The sequence below is a fragment of the Panthera tigris genome, chromosome E1 (genome assembly GCF_018350195.1).
Source record: "Panthera tigris isolate Pti1 chromosome E1, P.tigris_Pti1_mat1.1, whole genome shotgun sequence".
NCBI classification, from domain to species: Eukaryota; Metazoa; Chordata; class Mammalia; order Carnivora; family Felidae; genus Panthera; species Panthera tigris.
This window is the reverse complement of record NC_056673.1, coordinates 54,935,118-54,963,035: the sequence shown is the minus strand read 5'-3', so window position 1 is coordinate 54,963,035 and position 27,918 is coordinate 54,935,118. Positions and strand designations below refer to the sequence as shown.

The 27,918-nt window shown below is 57.4% G+C and overlaps 3 protein-coding genes across 4 annotated transcripts; 1 reads left to right on the top strand and 2 right to left on the bottom strand.

The window, feature by feature from the left end:
- Positions 1 to 103: 103 nt before the first annotated feature.
- Positions 104 to 11,007, bottom strand: OTOP3 (otopetrin 3). Its single transcript, XM_042965468.1, has 7 exons — positions 10,989 to 11,007; positions 5,238 to 5,675; positions 5,012 to 5,148; positions 4,367 to 4,425; positions 3,973 to 4,091; positions 1,454 to 2,253; positions 104 to 274 (listed from the first exon to the last, which is right to left on the bottom strand). The coding sequence occupies exons 1-7, from the start codon at positions 11,005 to 11,007 to the stop codon at positions 104 to 106; spliced, it is 1,743 nt and encodes a 580-aa protein (XP_042821402.1).
- Positions 11,008 to 12,751: 1,744 nt separating this feature from the next.
- On the bottom strand, positions 12,752 to 20,325 carry OTOP2 (otopetrin 2). Its single transcript, XM_042967453.1, has 7 exons — positions 20,290 to 20,325; positions 19,767 to 20,113; positions 19,087 to 19,223; positions 17,973 to 18,031; positions 17,363 to 17,496; positions 14,879 to 15,756; positions 12,752 to 12,992 (listed from the first exon to the last, which is right to left on the bottom strand). Exons 2-7 carry the CDS (start codon positions 20,077 to 20,079, stop codon positions 12,822 to 12,824), a joined length of 1,692 nt encoding a protein of 563 aa, XP_042823387.1. The 5' UTR covers positions 20,080 to 20,113; positions 20,290 to 20,325; the 3' UTR covers positions 12,752 to 12,821.
- An 825-nt stretch (positions 20,326 to 21,150) lies between these two features.
- Positions 21,151 to 27,610, top strand: USH1G (USH1 protein network component sans). 2 transcript variants are annotated; one of them, XM_042967614.1, is made up of 3 exons: positions 21,151 to 21,724; positions 23,946 to 25,163; positions 26,061 to 27,610. In XM_042967614.1, exons 1-3 carry the CDS (start codon positions 21,561 to 21,563, stop codon positions 26,062 to 26,064), a joined length of 1,386 nt encoding a protein of 461 aa, XP_042823548.1. In that variant the 5' UTR covers positions 21,151 to 21,560; the 3' UTR covers positions 26,065 to 27,610. The 2 variants fall into 2 exon arrangements, with proteins under 2 accessions (XP_042823548.1, XP_042823549.1); XM_042967615.1 differs by lacking the exon at positions 26,061 to 27,610 and having other exon boundaries at positions 23,946 to 25,167.
- Positions 27,611 to 27,918: the final 308 nt, after the last annotated feature.

Genomic DNA, 27,918 nt, shown 5'->3' with positions numbered 1-27,918 from the left:
TCTAGGTCCCCCTGAAATGGAGTGTTTGCTCAGAGACTCTGGGCTACCCTCTGCCCAGCCTTGGCACTTTGGTGTTCTGCCAGGGGTGGGTCCTTGGGCAGCCTCAGGCCTCCAAGTAGACCTCCACCAGCCCTCCAACAGAATGCATACGGTAGAAGACCCCCAGAGGCAAACCGAAGTTGACGATGGTGAACCACGTCCGGTAGCCATAGAAGTCCTTTTCCAGCCCGTTCTCAAACTCCGGGTGTATACCAAACGCGGGCATCATCCACAACTGGGGAGGAGAGGAGGGGGTTGAGTGAGGGAGAGGGCTCTCTGCGTCCATGGGCACTCCACCCAGGGGAGGCAGGCCCCAAAAGCTGCTAGCACACACCCCTCCCCCCCCCCCTTCAGCCCTTCATCCCTTCAGCCCTGGGCTTTCAAAGCAAGCCATTCTTCCCTACATTCCCCACCCTGTACCACAGCCACCTCCCTGGCTTGCCAGCCTGAACTCTAGGTGGATCATGTGGCCTCACGTTGCCACCAGCCATGGCCCAACCTGCTCTGGGCTCCCCTGTGCCTTGACCTCAACCACCTTCTTCCGCTCTGCCTCCATTTCTCTGCCAGTCTTGACTCTCTGCTCTCTCTACCTGGTCCTGTCTTCTGTCCAAATTCTGCCCCTTTCTCAAGACCCAGATTAAATCTTCATGAGGCCTTCCTTGGCCCATCGGGCCCACATTTCCTTCTCTGAACTCCTACTGCACGTTAGGGCCAGGTGATGATGTATGGTGGCCTGTGTCAGGGGCTTCACCACCTGAGGTGTTTCCAGCACGGTGTGCCTAGAATGTGTTCATCATGCGCTCCAACGACCCTGGGTGTCCCGGCACTGCCCCTGACGGGCCGTGGGACAACCTAAGCCTCCGTTTCCCCATCTGTCAAACGGGGACAGTGATGGTGCATAACGGTGGCTGCTGCAGGGGTTTCCTGTGATGATTCAGTGAGGAGCTGAGCTACGGCATGGGGAGGTGGACGCGAGACTTTAGCTGCCAGACAGCCAGCAGCCATCGTCAACACCTTCCCCTAGAGAGCTTTTGGGAAACCAGGCACTTGATGATCTCTGCCCTTTGACCCCATTCAGTGGATGATCAATTATTTGGCAATTCCCTCACTGGCCCCCTGGTGTCTCTCCAGCTGGACAGTACACTTCCTGAGGGTGGAAAGCTTACATGTTTGTAAAGAGCACTTAGCTATATGCTTGGCACCTTCATTCATGCGGGCACCTTACAGAGAGCTGGGGGACACTGCTCTCAGCATGGAGCTGGTGGGAAAGATGCATGTGTCCCGACAATAAAAGGGACAGGCCGGTTGCCCTTGGGACAGTCGATGCTCAACGAACGCACCATTCCTTCCTTCCTGAGGGTCCCTGAGGCCACCCGGGCAGCTCCGTCCCCACGCTCCGGCCCTGTCCACTCACTGTGAGATTGCAGAGGATGAGGAAGAGACAGATCTCCTTGAGCGCCCGCCGCTTCCAGTTGAGGTGGCTGTAGGAGTGGATGTAGGCCAGCGAGGCCCGCCGCAGGTCCTGGCCCAGCTCCAGCAGGGAGCCCCGGCGGGGCGGCTCGTCCTCCTGCTTCCCTGCCGTCTCCCAGAGCGGACGCCGATGCAGGCCCTCGATGATGAAGAGGTTCTGGGCGATGTGCTGCAAGATGATCAGCAGCGAGTAGGCCAGGATGAGGCGGTTGAGCAGCTCGTGGGGGCGAGTGGCCACGATGGCCACGATGGAAAAGTAGGCGATGCCCATCTGGCCCAGCGCCGCGCCCATCAGCAGCACCACGTCCAGGCTGCGGGTGGGGTTCTTGAGCGTGTCCAGCTCTCGCTCCTCCAGCCCGTGGATGGCCGTGCCCGCCAAGCACGCCAGGCTCATGGCGGGCAGCACGGCTACGTAGAAGGCATAGTAGAGGATGAAGTATTGGCGTGCGATGGCGAGGCCACTTGCTTCGATCTGGAAGAGCACGAAGACGCACACGCCTGCCACCAGGGCCAGCAGGCCAAGCAGTGGCCCGAAGATGGCCCCGTGCAGGTGGAAGGGAGGCGTGCCGGGGCGGGCACCTGCGTGGGGTGCCAGGCGGCGGCCCACGTTCTTCCACATGACAAAGAGCACGGCACAGCAGATGAGGCAGTACTCGGTGCTGAAGGGGTAGAGCATCAGATAGCCCTTCTGGAAGACCTCGCACACCGTGGCATTGAGGCACACGCAGGTGTTGGTGTCATTGCCTGGGAGGGGGCAGGGTGGGAAGGGACAGTTGTTCAGGTGGACCTCGTTCTGAGGAAACCGGCCGCACCAATCAGTCCCACACTCCTGGAGTATGCCACCCATTTTACAGACTTGGAAACTGAGGTCCAGAGATAGAAACCAGAAATCGCGGGATGGTCGTTTCTTTACAAAGGGATTTCAGACTTCAGGAGCCAAGCTTTTGTAAAGACACATCATGTCTTTGGGGCCAAATGTCACCTCAACAGATTACGTCTTGGGCACGAGGGGAAGTCTATGACTTTACAACAGGAGGATCTGGCTGCTGCATCTGAACCCTCGGCTACATGCTCTGTGGGGCAATCAGACATCTTGCCTCGTGATGAGGTCCCTTGCAAAGCTCACAGCATCAACTGTGGAATGCCAGTGTCCAAAGCGTTTAACCTGGATCTGATCGAGGCTTTGGTCCATACTTCCAGGTGGCAGGCTGAGCAGGGAAGAGGAGAACAAGTCAAATGCCACCACTAGGAAGCAGCCTGACAAACCTCAATGCCATTAGGAAAACAGAGACGTAAGAGACGGAACCATGTTTGAACACAGCATCGTAGGAGACATTTCACAGGCTGGTTGGGGAAAGCTGAACAGGTCGATGGAGAGGATGGGGATCATGTTGAGGAATTCTGTTAGAAATTATGACCCGGCTCAGGTCATTTCTCATGGTTCGTGGGTTTGAGCCCTACATCAGGCTCTGTGCTGACAGCTCGGAGCCTGGAGCCTGCTTCGGATTCTGTGTCTCCCTCTCTCCCTGCCCCTCCCCTGCTTGCACTCTCTCTCTCTCAAAAAATAAATAAACATTAAAAAAATTAAAAAAAAAGAAATTATAACATTGTGGTAGTGGAGGGAAATATACTTATTTTAAAGAGATGTGCATGAAAATGTTTTGAGATGAAATGCTGTGATCTCCATGATGTAATTCGGCAAGACATTGAAATTATAGCAACATGTTAATAATGATTACCTCTAGGTGATGGGTATATCCCGTTTTTTTACTCATCTGTATGACTTTTTTAGTACTAAAAGAATCCGTGGTGTCACTTGTCAAAAATTCTCAGCACAGCTCTTCTGAAAAATGTATCTGAGTCTAAAGAATGTCCGCAGTCCATAGGCAGGCTGTGATTTTTGCAGCGGGGGTGCAAATGCATGAATGTTCTGGGAAGGCTTGGCTGTACGCAGGTCAGGATGGTGATGCCACCTGGGGGGCGGTGTGCTTTACACATACAGGTGTGGCTGAAACCCCCATGTAGGTGTGTGGGATGTAGCTTCTAAGGGCAGACTGTACAGGTAGGGGACTGGTCATGGAACAATCTGCGGGAGGAGGGCCTTCTGCCCAGAAATCTTCTGTCTCTCCTGATATGTCCGGGGATCCACAACTGTGTTAGGAAGACATCCGTTCCTTTCAGTCCTGAAGCCTTTTAGTTTCTTGCAAGCAAAATGCAAATGCTAGGGGTGGGGCGCATACCTGGACTTATCAGTGAGTAGTTCAGCCAGGATTTGTGGCTAGCTAAGGTGACAGCTAGATGTCTGGAGCCAGGCTGCATGGTGCCAGCACCGATGGGGCAGGATGAGGACCAGCGTGTAGTCACGATCCAGAGTTTGCTCCCACTCTGGGAGGGAATGTGCACGTGCGTGCGAGTGTGTGTGTGTGTGTGCATTTGGGGCTGGGGATCATGTCTCCTCTGTACCTGAGAAGTTTTCCACAAGGGCGCTGAGCTCAGCCTTGATCTCGCGGTGCATGGAGTCGTTGGTGACAGCCAGAACCCACAGCAGCAGGTTTGTGGCCAGGGTCAGCATCAGGCCACACCTGGAGGAGGTGCCACACTGTGTCCACACAGCCTGGCTGGCTCCCGCGTGCTCTGCCCTCACCATCACTGCCTTGGGGGAGACAGCTCTCTCCCAAAGCCAGATCCCATCTGGCATTAGGACTTCAGGAGAGGCAGCCCTAGAGGCCCCTTGGGACCCCTTCCCGGACCGACATGCCACCCCAGGGACACCCTGTCCAAGGAAGCTGTGGGAGCAGGCACTGGCAGGGGACAGGGAGCCCCAGGGGTTGGAGGGAGAGAAGGTACCCCATCTTACCTAGTGAAATTGGTCTGGACCTGAACACAGTCCTTACAGTGTTTCCAGAGCACCCAGGTCTGAAAGAGATGAGGCCTTGAGCCCAGGAGCTGGGGGCAGGGGTGGCGGGAGCGTGGGGTATGTGCCCCAGTTGCTTGTATGTATGTACAATGGAAGTGACAGTGAGGACGTCTGGATTGGAATCCTGGCTCTGCCGTTCCCTTGCTGCGTCGTCTTGGGCCAGTGGCAAAACATCTCAGAGGCTCAGTCTCCTCATCTCTAAAATGGGGCTAAAATGCCCACCTCTTAGGGGAATGCCTACTTATCGGAGAAATGGACGGGATGATGCAAAGAAACGGCCAGCACAATGCCCGGCACAGGACAGGGACTCAGGAGTGTGAGGGATGTTGGTTCCTACGAGTAGCTCTGTATTCATGGGGGGTGTGGATTTAGGGATATGCAAGTATGCACAGGCAGGTGTATTTACAGGGGTCTGCATTTCAGTGATGCAGGTACACGTAGCTGTGCATGGACGTGGGTATGTGGAGGCAGGCATTAGTGGGGGGCTGCGGCCTGTGTGCACATATGCTAGGCCCTGCAAGCTGCGCCTAGGCATGGTCGGGGTGTGTGTGTGCATGCGGCACGGGGACGGGAGAGGCCTGTCACCTGGGCGCCGATGAAGACAATCTCGATGACGGGGAAGATGAGTTCCAGCTGCGACTTGCAGTGGATGTGGCTCACGTCGTAGCCCACTCGGAAGACGTTCAGGCAGATGGCACAGCTGCCGAAGAGCACCAGGGAGCCTGGCCGGGCCAGGTGGCCGTTGGCGCCTTCCCTGGACCCGGCTCTCCCTCCCCACCCCTCTCCGGCCACCCCGTGCCCCAACACTCACCCCGCACCCAAATGGATCCTGCGTGAGGGTCCCGGAAGAGCATGGCGTGTGTGTGGCGGGTGGTGCAGGTGGCGTAATAGAGGAGCCAGAGAAGGGACAGGGCCTTCAGGGCGGCCAGCAGGATCCACACGTCGCCCAGCGTGACAGCCACGTTGTTGAAGATCATGCTACAGATGAAGGCTCCACCCAGGAACACCACATTGAGGGCCAGGAGCCCCGAGAAGAGCTGCCCTGCCTTCTGGGCCTGCCTGTCTCTCCGCAGCAGTGAGAAATGCCGCGCCAGCCAGGACTTCCGGTACGGGGGGGCAGGAGCTCCCATTTTCTCGGTCCCCGTGCCGACTTGGTTCTCCTCGGCCGGGGCCGCTCCAGTCTTCTGTGCTTCTGGAGAGGCCATGGATGCAGGCTGAGAAGGGGCTGGGGACACAGGGTCCTGGTTGGCTGCCAGGCTTTCCTGGTTTCATTCTACCCCTGCCCTTAACTGCTGTGTGACCTAGGGCAAGCTATGCAACCTCCCTGGTCAGACACTGGAAATAATAGCAGCTTCCTTGTCTATTTTACAGGACCTGAGGAGGTTCACGCAGACCAGGGGTGTCTCAGTCAGTTGAGTATCTGGCTCTTGATTTTGGCTCGGGTCATGATCCCAGGGCCGTGGGGTCGAGCCCCACGTCGGGCTCTGTGCTGAGTGCGGAACCTGCTTAGGATTCTCTCTCCCTCCGCCCCTCTCCCCTGCTTGTGCTCTCTCTCTCTAAAATAAAAACAAAAAACAAAAAACAAACCAGGGGATATGGGAATCCTTTGTGCTCCAAATAGATAGGGATTATTTCGACTGGTTTGAGGAATACCTCCCTCCCAATGCCCTGCAAGGTTATCCCGCTTTCTGCCTCAGTGCCTGATCTGAAGACGGAAAATAACTCTGTCAAGGGAGCCAGGGGCATCTGCATAATGTCTGGCCACTGGACCTTTTGTGACTCGTCACCACTAAATGGCAGATTGTGTTCTGCTGACTTCTGGGAGGAATTTCCCTCTGGAAGGCAGGGAGAGCAAGAAGGTGTCCTCTCTTGTTCTGACTTTGATTAGCTGGGTAATGTTTGCCTACAATGTGTTGAGAAGGATCCTGAGGCTGAGTGTGAGGTTGGTGGGAAAGAATGCTGTGATTTGAAGTGATACTTGATTATGGATGTATATGTGTATATATAAAATTACTTTTAAAAGTCTAGAGGAGGGGCGCCTGGGTGGCTCAGTTGGTTAAACATCTGACTCTCGATTTCAGCTCAGGTTCTGATCTCACAGTTCTTGTGAGCAAGCCCCAGGTCAGGCTCTGTGCTGACAGTGCAGAGCCTGCTTGGGATTCTCTCTCTCCCACTCTGTCTGCTCCTCCCTCCCTCCTTCTCTCCAAAATAAATAAATAAACATCAAAAAAAGAATAAAAGTCTAGAAGACATCCACCAGATTCACAATAGGAGTTTCTTCTAGGGAAGGGAGTAGGGTACTAGGATTGGGAGTGGTTTAACGCTCTAGTTTCTATTTCGTATTTTTTTTTAAAGCTTATTTATTTATTTTGAGTGTGTGTGTGTGTGTGTGTGTGAGCAGGGGAGGGGCAGAGAGAGAGGGAGAGAAAGACAACCCCAATCAGGATCTGCACTGTCAGCACAGAGCCATACGTGTGGCTCGAATTCACAAACCTGAGCCTGAACCAAGAGTTGGACATTTAACCGACTGAGCCACCCAGGTGCCCCAATGCTCTAGTTTTTTTTTTTTAACGTTTATTTATTTTTTTGGGGGGACAGAGAGAGACAGGGTATGAACGGGGGAGGGGCAGAGAGAGAGAGGGAGACACAGAATCGGAAGCAGGCTCCAGGCTCTGAGCTGTCAGCCCAGAGCCCGACGCGGGGCTCGAACTCATGGACCGTGAGATCGTGACCTGCGCTGAAGTCGGACACTTAACTGACTGAGCCACTCAGGCGCCCCCCAATGCTCTAGTTTTTAAGGGCACATTTTTAATGGGATTGAAAGTAATTTTAAAGCACATTAAGATTTAGGGGCAAAGTTCTGGGATTGACTTTCAATATCCGCTGTGAACACGGGACAGGCTGGAAGTCCAGCATGATCCCCGGTGGGCCCTTTGGGTACTCATTCCTTGTGGGGCTGAAGCTACACTAGACAGAGAGGATGGCCTGGTGGTTCCGGGTGCCGTCCCCGTGGAGGGCTTCTCCTGAGCTGACCCGGGAGGCCCTCTCGCCATCCCCGGCCACCTCTGAAGCTCTCCCTTGGTGCTGCCACTGCCCACATCCCTGGTACTCTGGGCTCAGGGTGCCAAGTGCTCTCTGTCCCCATCCTCCAGGCGGGCAGGAGGTCTGCTTCTTAACTACCTCAGTCAGAGGCCTCTCCATTCCCACCTCTCCCAGCAGGTAGCCAGGTACCCTCCTCGCCTCTCCCCTATCAACCTCTCAGGTCTAAGCCTGTCCATTCCAGCCTGCAAACCTCTCTTAGATTGTTCTTTCTTTACTTACTGTTTTATTTTATTATTTTTATTAAAACATTTTAATGTTTATTAAAAAAAACTTTTAAATGTTTATTTATTTTTGACAGAGAGAGAGAGAGAGCACAAGCAAGGGAGGAGCAGGGAGAGAGAGGGAGACACAGAATCTGAAGCAGTCTCCAGGCTCTGAGCTGTCAGCACAGAGCCCAACACGGGGCTCGAACCCACGAACTGTGAGATCATGACCTGAACCAAAGTCGGATGCTCAACGACTGAGTCACCTAGGCGCCCCTCCCTTAGATTTTTCTTGACCTCAACCTCTACCCTAGTTCAGGGCCTCTTCTGCTCTCTCCTGCACTGGTCTCCCTACCCACTGTGCCTCTCCCCTACTGTAAGCCCGCCAAGGCTCCCAATTGCTGAGGGGAAATGAGTCAATCAGAGAAAGACAAATACTGTAAGATCTCACTCATATATGGAATTTAAGAAACAAAACAGATAAAGCAAAAAGGAGACAAATGAAAAATTAGACTCTTAAATGTAGAGAACAAATTGGTGGTGATGGGAGGTGGGTGGGGGGAATGGGTGAAATAGGTGATGGGGATTAAGAGTATAGTTACTGTGACGAGCACTGCTGAATGTATAGAGTTGTTGAATCACTATTTGGACATCTGAAACTAATATAACACTGTATGCTAATTACAATGGAACTAAAGAAATAAAAATAAAAATAAGACAATTGCCCTCAGTATAAAGTCCAAACTATCTAGCACGGCCTGCACTGCCTTTCAAAATGAAAACTTACGGTGCATGTTTAGTACAGGCTTGGAGGCTAGCTGCTTTTGCTTCCTGGTCTGGCCTTGACTTAGCTTTCTAGCACTGTCCTTAGACCCCACTGCCTGCCACGGACTGTGTCATCCTGCTGTAGCTCCCAGAATGTGCCTGCTTTTTTCACCACCCCGTCTGCCCATGCCGCCTTTTGCCCATAATGCCCACCCCCTTGCCCTTTGGCTGACTGCAGCTTAGATCAGAACCCCACCTCCTCTAAGCAGCCTTCCCTGAGCCCCAGGCCAAGGCTACACTAGGTGCCCCATGGCCCCCCTGGGGCATCACCTGTCATGCTCATTCTCTTCTAACTCACTGCTCTTTGCTCTGTCTCTACCCTTTAACTCAGCTTCAGGAGCTTCAGCTTTTCCTTCTCTGTAACCACCAGAAGACCCTCACCACATTTGGCTCTAAAAGACAGCCTTTCCAAACCCCCAGGCTCCCATGTGCTCTTTGCTCAATATTCATACCTTCTGTGGTTCTGTTACGGCAAATAGAATAACACTTGGTCCTCTCTTCAAGATTCTACAAGTGATTTTGTCCCCTTTCCCAGTCCTCTCTGTCGTTTTTTGCCCTCTCCCTGTCCAGCCCCCTCGTCACACTCTGGACACCTACTCCCCATGTCGATCCAGGCCCAGCCAGAAGGCTCCAAGGCTCCATCCATCCTTGTGTGGCTTCCCACACCCCTCCCCCGCATCACTTCTGGAGGCTGCTGTTCCTCTGCCTCACCTGTTACCTTCCACCAATGGCTCTTGCCCATCTTCTCCACCTACCTTAAGAACCTCTCCCGGGAAGCATTCTTTCCCTGCCCAAGCATCTATTGGGAGTGCATGTGCACTGTCTGGTGAGGCGCTGTGGGCATGGCTGGACCCCCTCAAAGCCAGGACAGCCTCCAGGGCAGGGACCAGGTCCTGCTGAACTTGAACCCTCCAAACCTATCACAGGCACGCTGCTCTTGCTGACCGACTCTGCCATTTTCTGGGGGAACTTTCAGCACCACAGCCATGGACAGAGACCCTTCCCATTAAATGCTTTCCATCCGGACCCAATCCCAGAGACTTTAGAGATAATCTTTATCTGTCCTCCAAGTTGAGCAAGCATGAGACTCACAGGGACACCTCCCTGCTCCTTTTGTCTCAACTCTGACTCCTTCTTCTTGCCTTCCCCACAATGTCCCTCATCTTCCCAGGGCAGTAGAGCCTAATGAGCCCAGTTCTGGCACTTACTATCTCTGTGATCTTGGATAAGCTACTGAGACTCTCTGTGCCTCAGTTTCCTCATATGTAAAATGGATGTACAACTATGGAATAGTACCTGGTGCATAGAAGATACTCAGTTAAGATTTCTTGAAAGAATAAATGAAGCACTTAATGCATAATGCCTACCTCATTGGGGTTTCGTGAAAATTAAATGATTTAATGCGTGTAAATGCATATAGAGCCATGTCTGGCACACAGAAAACTCTCAGTGTTAGTTATCTGTGTCTTTCTTTTCAGTTCTGTGGAGGTCCTGGAGAGACTGGAAGGGTCAGGATTACTGGTAAATTTCAGGGGTGGTTTTTGCTTGGACTGCAGGCCTAGAGGGGACACTTCAGGACAAGGTTCCAGGTCCTCTCTCTTCAGGGTCCTCTTGCCTGCCCTCCCCACCCCCAAATCCTACCCTCCAACGGCCGCTAGAGGGAGTCCTGGAAGTGGTCGAATTCGGTCTGCGGCGGGGAGGGTGCCAGGGTGGGACAAGTGGGGGGCGCGGGAAAGAGGCTAGGGCACCCAGGACTGACAAGGAGGAATCGGCCGCCCTCTGGCACGTCCCTTGGCGCGACGCCAGTCCAAGGGAGGGCCCGAACACCAAACTGGTTTGTGGGTCGCGATTAGAGACAGGTGATGATGAAAGCCGCGGAGCCGTCGGGGCGTGGCGCCTGGCCGGGAGCCGCAGGACCAGCTCGGGAGGAGGCAGCTGAGCGCGGCCTGGGACCTTGGGGGTTTCTCTCCGAGCCACTCGAGGGACTGTGGTGCCCGGGGCAGCTGCTACACATATACCTCAGACCAGATGTCCAGGCAGCCCCAACCCCACAGCCCTTTACCCAGCCATCCTGGGTTTTGCTTCTTCCTGGCCTTAGCACCCACTTTTGGCTGTGCGCCCCCAGACCGGCTGGGGTGGGACCCCCCCCTCCCCCCCTCCCCCCTCCCCCCTGCTGATTTTTGTGTGCCCCCTATTCGCGGAAAGAAGGTGGGCAGCGGAGCCAGGGTTGGGGTGCGTTATAGAGAAGGGTTGGTTCTCAGGTCGCCAGGGGTTGGCCTCCCCCTAGCCATCCCGCCCTCCCTCCCTTACCCCTACAGTCCCTAGTCCTTGAACCCGAAGCAGGTGTAAATGTCAAGGATGGGCCCGCCCGGGAAGTCCCGCCGGCAGTCGAAGGGAGCTCCGGGGCCTGGCGCCGCCGCCGGGAGCCTTACCTGAGGCCTGGGCTGGCATCGCCCCCGGCTGACCGACTGCCGGCGCAGCGCGGATCTTCAGTCCAGGTGAGGCCCCCGGGCCCGCACCGATGCCCCCGACGCCCTCCCCTGCGGGACTGCGCAGCCGCTGCTCAGGCTCCGTGGCCCATTGATTTTTCTGTTGACTTTGGGGATCTCATTAATCCTTCGTTAATTACCCAGCCAGGGGCTCCCAGACGGTGCAGCCAATAGCGAGGCAGCTCGGCGGGCGGGCGGGGCCGGAGGCCGTGCGGGCTTAGGGCCTCAGGGTCAGAGGACCCGCTGCCGCCCGCCTCCGGGGTGGACTGGGGTGCACCGTCCTTAGGCCATTAGGCCTCGGCAAAGGCTCTGCGGGGCTCAGGCCACACTTTCCTACGGCAGCCAAGCAAGGAACAGACTGGACACCCCCCCCCCTCTCCCAGGTTTGGTGTCGCCTTTTCCTGTACCCCACCCAGCACCTGGTAGGGGTGCGGTCTTGCAGCAACCTCGCCACTCCACTCTGTCTCCCTAAGTCGAACGTGAACTTGGGGCAGAAGAGACCTCATTCCAACCCACAGGAGGCGGGTGGGGTGGGGGGCAGCCGCCCCCTCTGGCCCTCCTCACTCCTCCTGCAGCCTCTGAGACCTGCCCGTCTCATTCTGCGGGCAGAGCCCGGGCGCGGCTTCCTCTTAAGCTCCCTGTGTTCTACGTGCTGCTGCCCCCACACTCCCCACACCCCAGCCCCCACCGCTGTCCACCGAAGTGGTCACCGAAGTGACCCTTCGGCCCCTCTAGCCTGTCCCCCTTCACCTCGCTGTGGCTGGACACCGAATCTTCCCCCTCTTCTAGCTGGCAGGGTCTTCTCTTCAATCTCTGCCTGACTTCCTCATGTTCTCATGCTGCTAAGTCTACCTATGCCTTTCCTAGATTAGAAGCCCATGGAGTCGGAGTGGTGGGTAAGAGAAGGACCTGTTGTAAGGTTCTGTGTCCCCCGACACCTTTTAAACTAGAACAGCCCTGTTTATGTTATAAACTTGGGTTCCTGAAATATTTTATTTGAGGAAAAAGAAGTTCTGCTGTTTGAAAATCATTATGCTTAGCAGAAAGGCTCTGTGACCTTGGGCAAGTCACTTTGCCTCTCTGGGCCTCTGTTACTTTCTTTGTAAAATGGTAGTTGACCAGGTCAGTCCTTCCTAACCTTTCATGGCTCACGGAACACATAAACAAATGTATTTGTCATTTGAGAATAAGGGGAAGAGGAAGACGGCAGCCTGGGTACCCCGTCCAGCCCCTCCCAGGCACCCAGGTACTGGTCTGTAGCCAGTCTATAACTCACACTTGGTTCACCCACTGAAAAGCTTGAGACTTGAGAATCTCCAGGGTTCCTTCCAGCTCTGACCCACAAGAGCCTCTCTGGCAATCAGCTCAGACAGGGAAGCTGAGACAAGAAGCGGGGGGCGGAGGGGCAAACTGCAGGTGTTTCCAGCTCCAGGCAGCAGTCCCGGCCAGGCCACAAGGCTGGGATTAGGGGTGGCACCAGAGCCACGGACACTTGCAGATCTTGCCTGGTCCTAGATACTATGGGGAGAGGTCTCCCTTCCCTGGTCACTCCATACCCCAGGGTCCTGCTGGGGTGGGTGGGTATGTCCTGACTATGATTTAAAAACTCATCCTGGAAAAATAACTTTTGTGAAAATTCTACCCTGGGGCCAGTGGGGAATGGGTGGTAATGTGGCACAGTGACTGCCAGCCTGGGGTTCTCTCCTGGGGGGGTGGGGGTCTCTGAATAGACACACAAGCCAAGCCCCACCCCTGTGCGTGTCTCTCTTGGGGGCTTCAAGACAACACGTAGACCTCCAGCAGGCTGGAGACAGCGTGCATACGGTAGAAGATGCCGAAAGGCAGGCAGATGTTGACGATGGCTGCCCAGAGCGAGTAGCCATAGAAGTCCACTTCCACAGTGTTGCTGAAGTGAGGACGGGCTCCGAAGGCAGGCATGATCCACAGCTGTGCAGAGAGAGGGGCGCATCAGGACCTGGCCCGGCTGGCCTTGAGGGTCATTTCTGTGGGCTTTGCTGGGGCAGGGGTGTGGCAAGATGGGGGTCCCAGCCCTCCAGTTTGTTGGACGGCAAGGGCTGGGTGTTGGTGAGTGGGGACCTTTGGCGTCTTGGGTAGGACCTGGCACTCACTTAAGCAGCTCAGGAAATGCAGCCAACTGAATTTGCTCACCCCCAGGCTGGGGCTCCCCCTGTGATCACATCTACCCTGTTATTATGGCTCATTTGTGAGATGCGGAGGTGGGGAAAATAGATGATGTGAGAATTTGGTACAAATGGCTAAATCAGCAGCTCTGCCCTGGAGAGATGTATGCCCGGTGTTGGTGGAGCCAGACAGGCTCAGGGCGGGGGAGGGGGTATGTCAGGATCCACCCAGAAGTGTACCCCCCACCACCCTCCATGATCTCTGTTCTCCAGCTCCACCCCTTTCCCAGGTCTGGGAGGATGTGAAAGCTGGAATCATGCTTCCTTTCTGGCTGGAGCTCAGACGGTTGGGGTGTGGGGTATGAGGCAAAGAATGACGGCTTCTGGGCCAGCCCCACCCTCTTCAACCCCAGTTCACTGTGCCCTTGGACACACACAGCCCCTTTCTGAGCCTCTTTGGGTCATGCGAAATGAAGGGGTTGGAGACGATGTTCCTAGAGTTGACCCAGGAACAGATACCTGGAGAAAAACAGCCTCCCAGAAGGTGGTTCTCAGCCTGCAGTTGGGACCTGGGGACAGAAGGTGAGGGCGGGGCCGGGCTGGGGGCGGGCTTCCAGGTTGGCCCAAGATATAAGGAGGTTTTGAGCCTTATTGCTTTTACTGGAGGGTCAAAGATTGGTGATCACTCTTTTCCTTCTTCTTCTCCTTCTTTTTTTTTTTTTCTTTAACAGATTATCTGCTGGTTGGGAAGTATTCACAGTGGGGACACACTAAGAATGCACCCAAGGCAGGCCTGTTGGTATATTTTCCATAGCGTGCACTGGTGTGGAATCACTCTGGAGATGTGCCCAACATCGGGATAGACCCACATTAAGGGTGTTTGTATATTAGGGACCTTATTCTGTTGGAGGTTGCGGCTGAGAGGGCCATTTTTATATCGAATGAAGCTTCAGAAGACGTGTTCTTTATGTGGGATGTGCTCACACGCGTACATGTTTACATATGAGAACTTTCCTTCCTGGGGATTAGATCCATACTGGAGTATTTCTCTATTAGGTTATAGCCACACGAGGGGTATTTTCTGATCGGGGTGTGCCTTCATGGAGAGTGTTTTTGCCCTGGAGTGGAGTCTGTTGCTAACACAGGAGTTTCTCTTAGTAAGGGGTTTTGCTGAATTAGCAGGGAGGGGGCGCTGTTGTGAACACCCCCCCCCCTTCCAGGCCAGCCCGCAGCTGCGCTCTGCTGAGACCGCTCGCACTTACGCTGGTCTCTGCTACTTCCTGATGCTGCTCCAATTATCCTGAGAAACAGGCCGGTCACAAGTTCCCAGGAGAAGTCACACCTTCTACCTAGGGGTGAGGGCACCCCCACTCCACATCACAGCTCCCTCTCGCCTCCACCCAGCCCCATGCCAGCATTTCCCGGGGCCCTTCCAGTTCCATCTGCAGCCTAGACACCAGAAGGCTGGGATTTCATTTTCCCTCTCTGCCCTGAGATGCTGTTTGCCTGGGGGCTGCATCTGACCCTCTCTGAACCTCTTTTTCTCCTAGAGAGCTTTAGTGTTTTCGAGTGGGCTGGGGGCAAGACAGAGAAGGCCGAGTGAATAAACCTGGAAGAACATCCTTCCTTGGCTTTCTCTTCCCCCCAGCCCATCCCCATCTCTCCACCCAACCCCGACCCTCAGTTACTCACGATGACATTGCAAAGCAGGAGAAACAGAGAAATGTCCTTCAGGCACCGGCGTCTCCAGTGTCCCCTGGGGGCCAAGATGACGGCCACTGCTTCCTGAGCGCCCTCTGGGCTGGGACCAACCAGCCTGGGGGTGGATGGGCAGGCAGGCAAGGTGTGGAGGGCATCCAGGTTGGCAAAGGTCAGGCCATGGCAGGGCTCCTTGGGGGTGGTATCACGAGGCTCAACCCCGGGTGGTCCCCGGTGGAGGCTCTCGATGATGAACACATTCTGGAAGGTGTGCTGGGCAATCATGAGCAGAGCATGGGCTAGGTTGAGCCCCCCGAGTAGGTCCCTGGGTGCGCCCACCACCACAGCTACAATAGAGTAGTAGGAAATAGCGTATTGACCCAGGGCGGCACCCATCAACAGCGCCACGTCCAGGGTTCGAGTGGGGTTCTTATGGTGATCCATGGCCCGGCGATCAAAACGGTAGATGACTGAGCCACTCAGGCTGACCAAGGTCATGAGGCCCAGACAGATGATGTTGAAGCTGTAATAGATGACCAGGGCCTGCTGGGTGCGGCCCCCCTCCCCACTCACTTGGACCTCGTAGATGATGAAGACGGCCAGCCCCACCACAAAGAGCATCAGGCCCAGGATTGGGCCAGCGAAAAAGGTCTCCCGGAAGAGGTTGACCCGGGACGGGGTGTGGCCGTGGCCATGGGTGGAGGAGGCCAGCAGCCTGCCCACATTCTTCCACATGACATACAGCATGGTGGAAGCAAAGAGGCTGTACTCAATGTTAAAGGGATACAGGTAGAAATAACCCTGCTGGAAGATCTGGCAGATGGCTGTGTTGCACGGACAGTCTCCTCCCACCGAGCTGCCTGCACGCTCCGCTGTGGAGAGAGGGGCACAGAGCTGGACTGCCCTCCCGCCTTCCTGGAGGCACCCCACCTGAAGAGCCTCGCCTTTAGACTGTGACTTTTGTTAGGGTGGAATCACAGTTGGACATGTTCACTACCTTATCCCAAACACCTGCACTGGGCCTGGCATGTTCATTCATTGTACCAGGTATTTATTGAGCGCCTACTATGTGCCAGAGATGTCAGTAAACAATAATAGTTGGCGCTCGATGAACACACATCTGTACTGCAGAACTGCCCTGTGTCCTTTAGGCAAACATTTCCAATCCTTCCCAGCTAGTAATCACCCCTGGCTCCCCAGCATAGGAGAATTCTGGTCCTGAGAGATGGTGGCCCTCCTGGGAACCCCGAAAGTTCAAGCTTCCTTGCAGCTCTCCCCAACATCCGACTCAGCCCAGAATGTGAGCTGCTTTGCCCGGGAGTCTCCTGTGACCTCCCCTCATTTTGGTTTGCAGCCCATCTATAAGAACCTTGCAGTGTCCAGAGTGCACTTTATAGAATGCCTTGGATCTTGGCAAACATCTCTTTCAATCCCCAGAACTATGCCCGCTGGGTTTGCAGGTGCAGAAACTGAGGCTCACATAAGTAAAGTGTGGCTTGTGAGGGCAGAGCTATTGACCTACCTCCCAACCCCTGGGTAGATGCCTTTCTAATGCGCCTCTCTGCACCCTTGCGGCCCCAGTATGTTAAGTTGGCCACCTCTTCGGGTTGTTTTAAACCATCCTCAGGAACTCTCTGTATGTGCAAGGTGGCCCTTTATCAGTCCTGCTGGGCTGGGCTCTCCTCTATGCTTTCCATTCCTGGACCCTTCCATCCTGTGTGTGTGTGTGTGTGTGTGTGTGTGTGCACGCGTGCGCATCTGTGTGCGTGTGTGTGTTCAGGCAAAGTCCAGTTGGACCTAGTCATCTAGTCTGGTCCTGGCTGGTGGGAGACCCTGCAGAAGTCGAGAGAACTAGGACCAGGGGGCCTATGGACCCTATTTTCCCTCAGTGTAGCATATTGGTTCAAAGCAAAGATGGATCTCAACACTAGTTCTCCAATTTCAAGCTCTGTGACCTTGAGTAAACTATTTAACCTTCTATGCCTTACTTTCTGTATCTGTAAAATGGGAATAATAATAGTGCCCATCTCACTGGGAAGTTGTGAGGGTTAAGTAAGACCAAGTGTCTAGGACACTTAGCACAGCACCTGACATACAGAGTCAGTAAAATGTCACTATTGTCGTTGTGATTATTCTTTCTAGCTTCTTCTTGACAGGCTCTAGCCCATGCTTCTGCCATCAAGCCAACCCTGCCTCCCTTCCCTTCTCTCCACTTTGATCACCCTTGCCTTTTCATTCTGGAGCCCACGTCTTTGGTGGAATGGAGACCTGAACCATGGGGCCAAGGCCGCATCCTCCAGAATGAGAAGATGCCCCCTGACACCCTCCCTCAGGTGTCACCTGCGCCTGTATGGAGCCTGGAGGAGGGGAGGCTCTCCTCCCTTGGGAGGGCAAGGGAGACTGACTGTCCTGGTGCACAAGCATCCAACCCAAGGCCTAGAAGTCCCAGACCAGGGTTAATCTGGAGTGAACACTCACGGTCAGGAACGAAGCGGTGGTGGCTGGTGTTGCTGTGGGAACTGTCATAGGAGTGAGTCTGGTGCACGGACTCGTCCACCACGGCCGCCATCCAGATGGCCAGGTTGGTGGTGAGGGTGAACATGAGACCACACCTGTTTGGAGAGGGGGAGCAAAGAGGCCAGTGGGAGTCTGGCCCATCGTGGGTCCCTGGGGCAGATGGAGAACTGGGGAGCTAGACTAGGAGATGATGCCGGGAAGCAAGAAAGCGGTCAGGCCCCTGTGTGAACAGAGAAGTTGAGTTTGGAAGGCACTCTAAGTCTGGCCAGGATGCTACCCAAGAGAGGGCGTGGGGCGGGGAAGGGGTTCAGAGGCTCAGGCCACTGCTGCTCCCTCTTCTAGAGGAAAGCACATATAAGTTACCACACAACCCATCCCACCTAAACACACAGGCACACACATATACACAGTACACACAGCACAGGACAAAATGGTGGAAATCTTGCTGGTGAAGCAAAGGGGCCTTGGTTGAAACCACACCCAGGCGGCAGAAAGTGGACCCCAGGCCCCAGGTTGGAAAGCCCTCATCTCTCATGCCAGATGGGCATTGAGCTGTGGAGCAGGGACTCACCGGGTCAGATCCAGGTGGACGTGAATACAGTCCTTAGCGGAGACCCAGAGAAAGTAAGTCTGTTGAGAGAGAGCGGCGGGGGGGGGGGGGGGGGGGGGAGGGGAGGTCACTCACTCTGCAGATGGGCTAAACTCTGGAGTTCCCATGTCCAAACCCAGCAGAATGTTCTCTCTACCTCAAGAACCACCCATACTAGCTTACCAAGTTTTTACAAAAGGAGTTGGGAGCTTTCTTTCTTTCTATGGAACAGTTTATATAAAATAGTTCTCGTGTTCTTTCAGAGTCTGCAAACCGTTACCTGTAAACTCTTGGCATTTTGGGGGTCAACATCCCCTGCCCCACCTCCGTCCTTTGTTTCCTTGAAATGCTTGCTCTCACCTGGTTGCCAATAAATCCTTGTCATGGTATTTGTTGATGTGGGGGTATCTGTAATTTCATTTTACCCAAGTACCCTTCAAACCCATAAAATGTAAAAGAGTAAAACTATATAAGTACCAAAGTCATAAGTATGTTGAACTGTGGAAATCTGCACAGCAGGGGTGATGTTTCAGGAGATGGAACCCTACATGTGGTCATTCTGGTCATGATACAGGGCTGAGATCTACCTGATCTGGTCCCATGTAAGACCAGTCCTGCCTCAGCTCAATCATGAGACCTTTCAGTGTTATTTATGCAACAAATAAAAAAATATATATACTTGAACTTGTTTGAACCCTATTTCCTGAACAAATAAAGAACATATGGGCAGTAGCTGAGGCCAAACAGGCCATGCCCACAGCGGGATCCTGGGCTGAGAATGATGCCCTCTACCGGCACCCAGGGAGGGCAAGCCAGGTTCTAGGAGACATGGCAGCTGCCACAACCCAGACATCCTAGATGTTGATATTGTCACTGCTTAGGTTGAAATGAAATCACAAGACCCCTAAGTAGGAGCTCACATTTGGATATTACTTCTTTACTGAGTGCTTCCGGATTTATGGACTCATATCATACACACTACAGTCCTATCCCCACCTTATTTGATTGCTCAGGGTCGAAGAGGAGTGGAGATCTCCTGACCTCATGCCAGATGCTGGCTCCTTCCACCACACTCAGGAACACTCTTCCCACCCACCTGGACGATGACAAACACGGCCTGGGTGAGAGGGTGCAGGATCTTGATGGCTGACTGGCACTCAAAGAAACTGGAGTAGTAGCCAGTCTTGAAGACATCCATGACGAGAGTGCAGATCCCAAACAGCACCAGCCCGCCTGGGAGTGAGGGGTGGGGGATGGGTCAGAGGCAACGGTTTATAGATCTGACGATGGATGGCTAGATGGGTGGTGGGTTGGATGGTTGGGTGGATGGATGAATGAGTGGGGCAGGTGGGAGGATCAAGGGACAGATGAATGGGGTGGGTGAGGGGATGGATAGATGGCTGGCTGGATGGGTGGATGGTTGGACGATGGAGGGACGGACGGATGGATGGATAAATGGATGGATGGAAAGATGAATGGGTGGCAAAGGCTCTTCCATGACCACCCTCTTTCAATCTTTAGAAAGGGTGGAGAAATCCCCTCCCACCCCTCACTTCACTCTTCTTCCAAGATTCTTTCTCTTCCTCTTCTCTCACAACCGCAGCCCATGGTATTCTCAGCCACATCTAGTCCCCGGGTGTGTGCGTGTGTGGGGGACGGAGGGGAGGGACTTCTCAGCCCCCTACCTTGACGCGGACTCCACAGTTCCTCTGAGAGTCCCAGCCTCTGGCTCCCCGCCTGCCTCCCACTTCCTCCCCCCGCCACCTCCCCTGGCACCTCGAAGCCAGATGGGGCCGGCGTGCGCGTCCCGGTAGGGGACGGCGTTGGGACAGCGCACGGTCCGGAGGAGGTAGAAGAGGGTCCAGAGGGAGGCGAGCAGCATCATGGTGGTGAGCAGCGCGAACACGTCCGTGTCGTACACCGCTACCTTGTTGAAGGCGCCGCCGCTGATGAGCGTGCAGGCAAGGAGCAGCACGTTCACGGCCAGCAGCACCGACAGCAGGCGGCCGCCCTTCTTCCACACCTCGCGGGAGCCTGCCCTCGGCGCCGGCGGGCTCTCCTTGGGTCCCTGGGCCAGCTCCTCGGACATGGCAGGGGCGACTGGACGAGGTTGGAGGGGGTCACTGTGGAGGAGGAGTGAACAGGACCCCGGGTCAACCCCGAGGGCTCTGCGACCCTTCGGGTCTTTGGTTCGAGGGCAGAGGGAAAGAAAGGCGGCGGCGGGCAGCCCCGTCGGACCCCGTCCTAAGTCCCCACTCCCCACTCCCCAATCCGTTTTCCGTCTGGTCCGGGCACCCACCTGGCTGGGCCGGGAGCCCGCGCTGAGCTGGGGGTCAGGGGGTGGCGAGCGTCTCCTCTTTCCCACAGCGGGCTGGACGGGCGCTTTATACCGGGGAGGGCAGGGTGATTTACAGCCGCGGGAGCTCAGCTCCATAAATCTCTCAGCCCCACTCACATGATCCATCTTTTCTCCGAGCTGAATTTAGGGAAGAGCGCGCGGGAGCCAGATAAGGTAAGATTTATATTTACCCGTTAAGAGGCGCCCCCCTCCCCCGCCCCCGCCGTCCCGTCACCTCGGAGCGGCATGGCTCGGGCGCAGCCCCGCACTGCGACACCCAGAGGGCACCCCGCCCCGGGCGCCCACCGCGCCCTCGGGCTCCGCGACCCCGGCCGCCCAGAGCCCCGAGCACTGATGATGCTCGATACACGCCCCGAGGGCTCACAGGCACCCGGACGCCCTCCCAGCCCCGGCGCACCCTATACCTTCGCGCCCCTCTGCTGCTGCCCCAAGATCGGGACCCCAGTGCCCCTTTCCCTGACACCCTCACAGTGGTCGAAGTTCCTACTTCCTCTATCCCTCCCCGGAGTCTTCTGCTCGGCTGGAAGCCGCCAGCCGGGTTTGGGTATCAAGTTCGCCAGAGACGCGCGGGGTCCGCGTCCAGTCTTCCAGCGCCCCCTGCTGGAGCGCGGCTCCCCGACCCCGCGGTAAGGGGGTGGGGGGGGGGGCAGTGGCGGTGGTGGCAGCCGGGACGCAGGGTGCTTCTCGCCGTCTGGGGGTCAGTCCTCAGACCCCTCCTAGGCCCACTGTCCTAGCGATCCAGACTGCCCTCGGACACTCCTCCCCAGCCCTTGGCCCGTCCCTTTGACGGGTGGAGACATCGGGAGCCGCAGAGCGGGGGCTCCCGTGACGACAGACTCCGGACTGTCCGCAGACTAGGCCTCATGGGACGGGGTGCTGAGGTGACCACTTTTGGAACAGGGCAGGGCCTCGCGTGGGTCACTCCTGCGCGCTCGGGAGCAGGGTGTTTAGGACCCAGGGGCCGCCCGGGGGCGGCTCCCCAGGCGGCGGGAGATCCTTCTCCCCCCTCCCTCCAGGGGCGAGCGGCTCAGATGTCGGAGTAGCGGCGGCTCCCGGCGCTCCGCAACCTGCGTCTGCGGCAGCGGGGGCTGGCGGCCCGGCCCCTGCCCGGCCCCCTCCCCCAACCCCATGCCTCAGCCCTAACCCCTCCGCCCTCCCCCGCGGGGGGCATTTCCTGGTGCCCCCTGCCCTCCCCGTCCAAGTCAGGCGCCATGAACGACCAGTACCACCGGGCGGCCCGGGACGGCTACCTGGAGCTCCTCAAAGAGGCCACCAGGAAGGAGCTGAACGCCCCCGACGAGGATGGCATGACTCCCACCCTCTGGGCTGCCTACCATGGCAACCTGGAGTCGCTGCGTCTCATCGTGAGCCGAGGGTGAGTGCCCACTCGGGCCCTGCCTAAGCCCGGGGGTGGAGGGGGTGGTGGAGGGAGAAGAGAGTCCTGGGCCCCCTCCCAGACCCTGAGACGCAGTCCCCAAGACTCCAAGGTACCTTCCCCCCAGTCCTCTGAGCCACCCTCTTCTCTACTGACGCTAAGGTGGAAGCTTGGAGCCTCGCGGTGGTGGGAGGGGGCACAACTTGAGGCATGTGACCCTGGTGACCTGGATGTGGGGCTAGGAGGGGAGCGACTGGGATTTGGGGGCCCACGATTGCGGGAGGGGTTGCAGAGTGAGGGGAAGGTGGGAGAGATTTCCTGGGTTGGGTCACACCTGGAAGCGAGAGTGGGGATGGGAGAGAAGGGGCAGAAGTGGTGGCAGGACAGGCTCCTTACTCTGGAGGGCCTGGGGTCCAAAGGGCACTCCCCCCCCCCCGCCCCCCAGCCGGTGCTGCACCTCCCTGCAGGCCAGGGCTCACACAGCTCTCTCCCAGCTCATTCTCGGGATTTATGGGCACTGTCCACAGCACCAAATGTCACTCCGCACAGCCACCTCATTAACTCCCTCTGTACCCCTCCCCCACGATGGCCTCCCTCTCCCCCCCTTAGGAGTTGTTTGGGGGGAAGAGTGGGCATAGAGTCCAGGTGTCAGAGCCAGGGAAGTGGTTTGAAGGTAGCGATTAAGGAATTCGGGGTCCAGGGCTGCTGACGTGGGCTCCCGGGGCTGAATGACACCGTGGACAACTTCCCCAGCCTCCACGGTTTTCTACAGAGAGGTCACCTGGTTGAACTGGACACCTGGGCAGCCTGGCCAGGGAAAAGGAGTGGAAGACGTGCCCCAGGAGGGTTACTATGAGCATCTCAGGCCCTGGGAAATCACGGTGGAGACAAAAGGGGCCCAGCTGGCCCTGGTGCCCGATGCTGGCCTGTGGCCTGAACATGTGGTGCGTGGGGTGTGGTGGCTGGGGAGCCCCCTTGCCCTCCCTCCGAGGCCCCCCTCCTCAGGCGGGCAGCAGGTGGGAGCAGCCCCTCACACCAGGCAGCTAAGCCGCGTTCCAAGAAGCCAAGGCCGGCGCCTTCCCACACCAAGAGAGCACACAGCGATCCTGCCGTCCTGCTCCTCCCATCAGAGAGGTCCATGGGAGGAGGGGAAAATGGTGGCTTCCCGGTGCACCAAGTCCCCCAACTCCTACAGAAAGCAAGGGTTGGTGTTGGATGGGGCATGGGCCAGATGCCAAGCAGCTCCTTGCCACATTGTCCTGCAGGACTTGGCACCAGTGGGAGAAGCGTGGAGAGGGTTGTGTGTGGGGGGGGAACTGTTGAGACAAGGGGGTGATTCTTCCTCCGGCCTTGCGGGGTGGCCTCGTGGCCTCATTAGTATGAGCTAGGCCCCTGCCGGAGGGGAGCGCTTGGAGAAGCCAGCCGGAGCATGCCCAAGGGGGCACGGTCTGGTGGCGGAGGGGATTGGAGGGTGCTGGGTGGGTCCCCTGGGCAGGCTCAAGCCAGCCTGCCTGACAGGGCTCCCAAAGACGGGGCAGCCCCGGGAAGGGAGGGCTGCTGGGCCCAGGTTGCAGACTCACCTCCTCCTCCCCTTCCGACCTGGCTGCCCCCACACTCCCCTCCCAGCCCAGGCCAAGACCCGACACCTGCTCTCACACGCAGCCTTGCCAGGCCTGGCCCTGCTCCCTGCAGACGTGGCCGTGCCCGCCGACGCCCAGGCACACACTCTCACACACACTCACCCAGGGCTCAGGCTCGGCACCCATCACCCTCTCCTCCTCTTTTGTGGGCACCCTGCACCCGCAGCCACACTCACCACCACGCCTGCCTAGAGACCCAGACTCGCCCTGGCCCACCACCTCTCTGGGCCAGCTCCCCACTGGGCTCCATGAATAATTCACTCCTGTCTCTCTGGGCATCAAATATTTATCCCCTGAGATTCCCAGCCATCAGTTCTCTTGGGGAAGGCCCCGCCCCGGCCCCGCCTTTTCGGTCGCCCCGCCCCTTGCGAGTCTGGGGCCACTCCCCCCGCCCCCGGGCTCTGTCTAGGTCTGCCTGGTGTCTCCCGAGTCAGAGGAGACATCTCGGGCCCTCGGGTCCCGCCGGTGTGCCCGTGGGGCGGCCCACACGGGCCGGGAGCTCCCTACACCTGCAGCCAGTGCCGCCTGCCCGCCCCAAATGGTGTTGGTTCATCACCCTTCCTCGCGTGTCCTCCCTGCAGGGGTGACCCAGACAAGTGCGACATCTGGGGCAACACGCCCCTGCACCTGGCGGCTTCCAATGGCCACCTGCACTGCCTCTCCTTCCTGGTGTCCTTCGGGGCCAACATCTGGTGCCTGGACAACGACTACCACACGCCGCTGGACATGGCCGCCATGAAGGGCCACATGGAGTGCGTGCGCTACCTGGACTCCATCGCGGCCAAGCAGAGCAGCCTCAACCCCAAGCTGGTGGGCAAGCTGAAGGACAAGGCCTTCCGCGAGGCGGAGCGGCGCATCCGCGAGTGCGCCAAGATGCAGCGCAAGCACCACGAGCGCATGGAGCGGCGCTACCGGCGCGAGCTGGCCGAGCGGTCGGACACGCTCAGCTTCTCCAGCCTCACGTCCAGCACCCTGAGCCGCCGGCTGCAGCACCTGGCGCTGGGCAGCCACCCGCCCTACTCGCAGGCCACGCTGCACGGCACGGCCAGGGGCAAGGCCAAGATCCAGCGGAAGCTGGAGCGGCGCAAGCAGGGCGGCGAGGGCACCTTCAAGATCTCCGAGGACGGCCGCAAGAGCGTGCGCTCGCTCTCGGGCCTGCAGCTGGGCAGCGACGTGATGTTCGTGCGCCAGGGCACCTACGCCAACCCCAAGGAGTGGGGCCGCTCCCCGCTCCGGGACATGTTCCTCTCGGACGAGGACAGCGTCTCCCGTGCCACGCTGGCGGCCGAGCCTGCCCACTCGGAGGTCAGCACCGACTCAGGCCACGACTCCCTGTTTACGCGGCCCGGCCTGGGCACCATGGTGTTCCGCCGGAACTACCTGACCAGCGGGCTGCACGGGCTGGGCCGCGAGGACGCGGCGCTGGACGGCGGGGGCGCGCCGCGAGGCCGGCTGCAGAGCTCCCCCAGCCTGGACGACGACAGCCTGGGCAGTGCCAACAGCCTGCAGGACCGCAGCTGCGGGGAGGAGCTGCCCTGGGACGAGCTGGACCTGGGCCTGGATGAGGACCTGGAGCCCGAGACGAGCCCGCTGGACACCTTCCTGGCCTCTCTGCACATGGACGACTTCGCCTCCCTCCTGCGGCAGGAGAAGATTGACCTCGAAGCGCTGATGCTGTGCTCCGACCTTGACCTCCGCAGCATCAGCGTCCCCCTGGGGCCCCGCAAGAAGATTCTGGGGGCCGTGAGGAGGAGGAGGCAGGCGCTGGAACGCCCGCCTGCTCTGGAGGACACAGAGTTGTGAGTGTCCTGGGCTTTGGGGGATGGGAAAAGGGGTCAGAAGGCCTTGCGGGTGGGATCTGCCTTTTCGGGAATGTGGAGGCAGGGGGTGGGGGAGGGGGTCAATACCGTATTTCATAAAATCTAAGTCCCCATCCATTACAAGAGGTCCCACTGAATTTGTTTATCCCCAATTCTGAAAATGAAGCTGCCAGTTTCATGACAAGGGAGGAAGCCTTCTTATCACAGCTAATGTAAAATGCACCTTGACTTTGGAGATAACCAAAATGCCCCGAATGGGTGTCTTAGGACAGTTGAGATCCAGTAGTCATAGTAATCAGAGCCCGGATGTTTTGAGCCCTCCCATCTACTGGGTGCTGGAGATACCGCTGCACGTGTCCCTTAATTGAGTCTTCCCCAGCTCCTGGGTGCAGGGGCTGTATCATCCCCATTTTCCAGGGGAGCAAGGGGAGGCTCAGAGGGTTTGAGCGGCTCACCCCAAGGGCCTGCTGCTGCTTGATCCCCGGTCTGTGTGGCTCTAGAGCCTGGGGACTAGGTGACTCCCATGGAAGGAGAGTTGTCACGTTCAAAAGCTGTCAGGGAGAGCTCAAGTCTGCTACTGCACTGGTGGCCGTCCCTGCCCTGATCCCTTTCTCAGGGCATCCCACAAGCCCAGCAAATGCTGCTGCCCCCTTTTGGTGTCTATGGCTTTTACCCTGCATGGCTGGGCAGGGGTGGGTGTGGGGAGGCAGTCTGGTTTAGAGTTCCGGGGATGGGGAGGAAACCCCTAGGCCAATGTCCCCATCCCTGACCGTTGGCCTGCCAGGAGAGGGTCAGTCATCCAAATGGCTGGTCTTGGTTTAAAATGATGTCTTGAAAGCCCTCACCTGAAGTCTGTTTCTGTGTCTTTCTCTCCAGGTAACAGGGGGCTCCTCTCTCCAGACCAAATGAATTGCGAGTTGCCACAACCCACCGTGAGGCCACGAGGTCCTCACGGTCGCCAGCCCTGAAGCCCCCCCGGCCCCTCCCCAGGAGCAAAGACCGTGTGGGTCATCTCCCTTGAAAGCCTGTCCACATTCCACAACGGAGGTGTAGCCTGGAGGTACCAGCAAGGGGTCCAGGAGCCCGTGAGCCACTCCCGTCTGAATGGCCCTAAAGGACATGTGGATTCCTGGAAGGCCAGCTCCAGAGGAAGGGGAGGGGACCCCTGGGGCCCCAGGGGATAGACGACATACCCATTAGAACTGGATGGGAGTGTGTGTGGAGGGGACATGGCCTGTCCCAGGGGCCACTGTCTCTCCCCACCCCTCCTCTGAGGGTCCTGCTGTGCTCAGGCTGGAGACTTGCTCACTTCTTACATTTTTGTGAAGGGAAGAGTTTGGGCTGGCTCCCTCCCCTCCCCCCCATGCCGCAGAGAGGAGGTTCCTGGCTAGACTCTTCAGCCAAATGCCCTGACTTTGGTCCCCACTCCTGCCCCAAGCCAGCCCCCTTCTCCTTCACCTATTGGCCATGTCCGGGAGTTGGAGCGCCAGGCTGGCATGAAGTGGGGGTGACTGGCACCCTTACCAGCTCACCTGGTGGTGGGGCCTGGCCTGACTCTGCCCTCCTCACGCTGCCTCCAGCCTGGTCCCCCTCCAGGGACCCCAGAGGGTCAGGCCAATAGATGCAAGGTGCTAGAGCAATAATCTGCAGTATTATGGCCCCGAGGCCTGGCGGGCGTGTCCTGGGCTGGAGAAAGGCATCTGCCAACAGCCTCAGCTGGGTGTCTAGCCTAGTTTGGGCGAGTCCTGGGACATGGAAGAGACTGGGGATGTGGATAATCTAAGCTGCTGACTGTCCCCAGGTCCCCAGGGCCCTGTGCATGTGTGTCTGTGCTGGGGGCTGGCTGGTGGCTTTCCCTCCGGGTCTGGAGGTGGCTGGGCAGCTGCGAGGTTCTGTGTAGGTAGGTCAGCAGGAGCTCAGTATGTGTCCCTGCTCTGTGATGACAGTGAGACCAGGGAGGAGGCCAGCCCCGGACCCGCATCCCTGACCCTCCCGCTCCCGCCGGGAGCACCACTGCAGCTCCCATCTCTTTCCTGGGCCCCCTTGGCTAGGTCAGGAGATGAGGGGATACCCAAAGAATGCCACAGGCCTCCCTCTGCATCTGTGTCTGTGCTGGGGGAGGGGGACGGGGGAGCGGTTTCCGTTCCCACAAAGAGGGCTTGGTGGCCTGTCGCTGCCACCCTGAGCCCATGCCAGTCCTTTGCCCTGTCATCTGGGCCTGGGGCCGCCCCCAAGTGCCGACTCGACTTTCTCAGAGCCCCAGGTGCTGCCCTTTCTCTTCTGTTCCCTGTCTGTGTCCTGCCTCAGCCTCCTCCCTGTTCTCCCAGTTCCCGGGGTGGGGCAGGCTCTGGGATTCCCACTGCCACACAAAGTACCCCTCCCGCAGGCTCATTATAACTTTTGTAGAGAATGTTCTGTATCGTTGTCACGCCTGTGTCTCGTTCTTTAACCACTGGGGGGTGGGAGAGGGAGAAGGTCTTTGTGTACCGAAGAGGGCTTGGTCCTCATGGGCCCCCTGGAGGGGGTCCAGGGATGGATGGTTGGGCATGCCCCACCCCCATGCATCCTTGCAGGGCCTTCCCTCATCCCTGGGTCTTTACCCTGCTGTTTCTGGGCCCAGAATTTGGAGCTGAGGGAGAGGGAGGGTTCAAAAGAATGGGGACAGGCAAGCTGGAAGCTGAGTGGGGGGGATGGTCCAGGCTGCAGCTGCTAAGGACAGCTTTCTCCATTTCCA

Bases quoted from the DNA above. Each gene is read 5' to 3' on its own strand.
- OTOP2 (XM_042967453.1), bottom strand. From the start codon at position 20,079: ATGTCCGAGGAGCTGGCCCAGGGACCCAAGGAGAGCCCGCCGGCGCCG. The intron at 19,224-19,766 runs GTGCCAGGGGAG...CCTCACTCCCAG, and splicing joins CGGCCCCATCTGGCTTCGAG to GCGGGCTGGTGCTGTTTGGG. The intron at 12,993-14,878 runs GTGAGTAACTGA...CTCTCTGCACAG, and splicing joins TCCTGCTTTGCAATGTCATC to CTGTGGATCATGCCTGCCTT.
- USH1G (XM_042967614.1), top strand. From the start codon at position 21,561: ATGAACGACCAGTACCACCGGGCGGCCCGGGACGGCTACCTGGAGCTC. The intron at 21,725-23,945 runs GTGAGTGCCCAC...TCCTCCCTGCAG, and splicing joins CGTCTCATCGTGAGCCGAGG to GGGTGACCCAGACAAGTGCG.
- OTOP3 (XM_042965468.1), bottom strand. The intron at 2,254-3,972 runs GTACAGAGGAGA...GCCCCCTCCCAG, and splicing joins CCTTGTGGAAAACTTCTCAG to GCAATGACACCAACACCTGC. The intron at 275-1,453 runs GTGAGTGGACAG...TCTCCTCCCCAG, and splicing joins TCATCCTCTGCAATCTCACA to TTGTGGATGATGCCCGCGTT.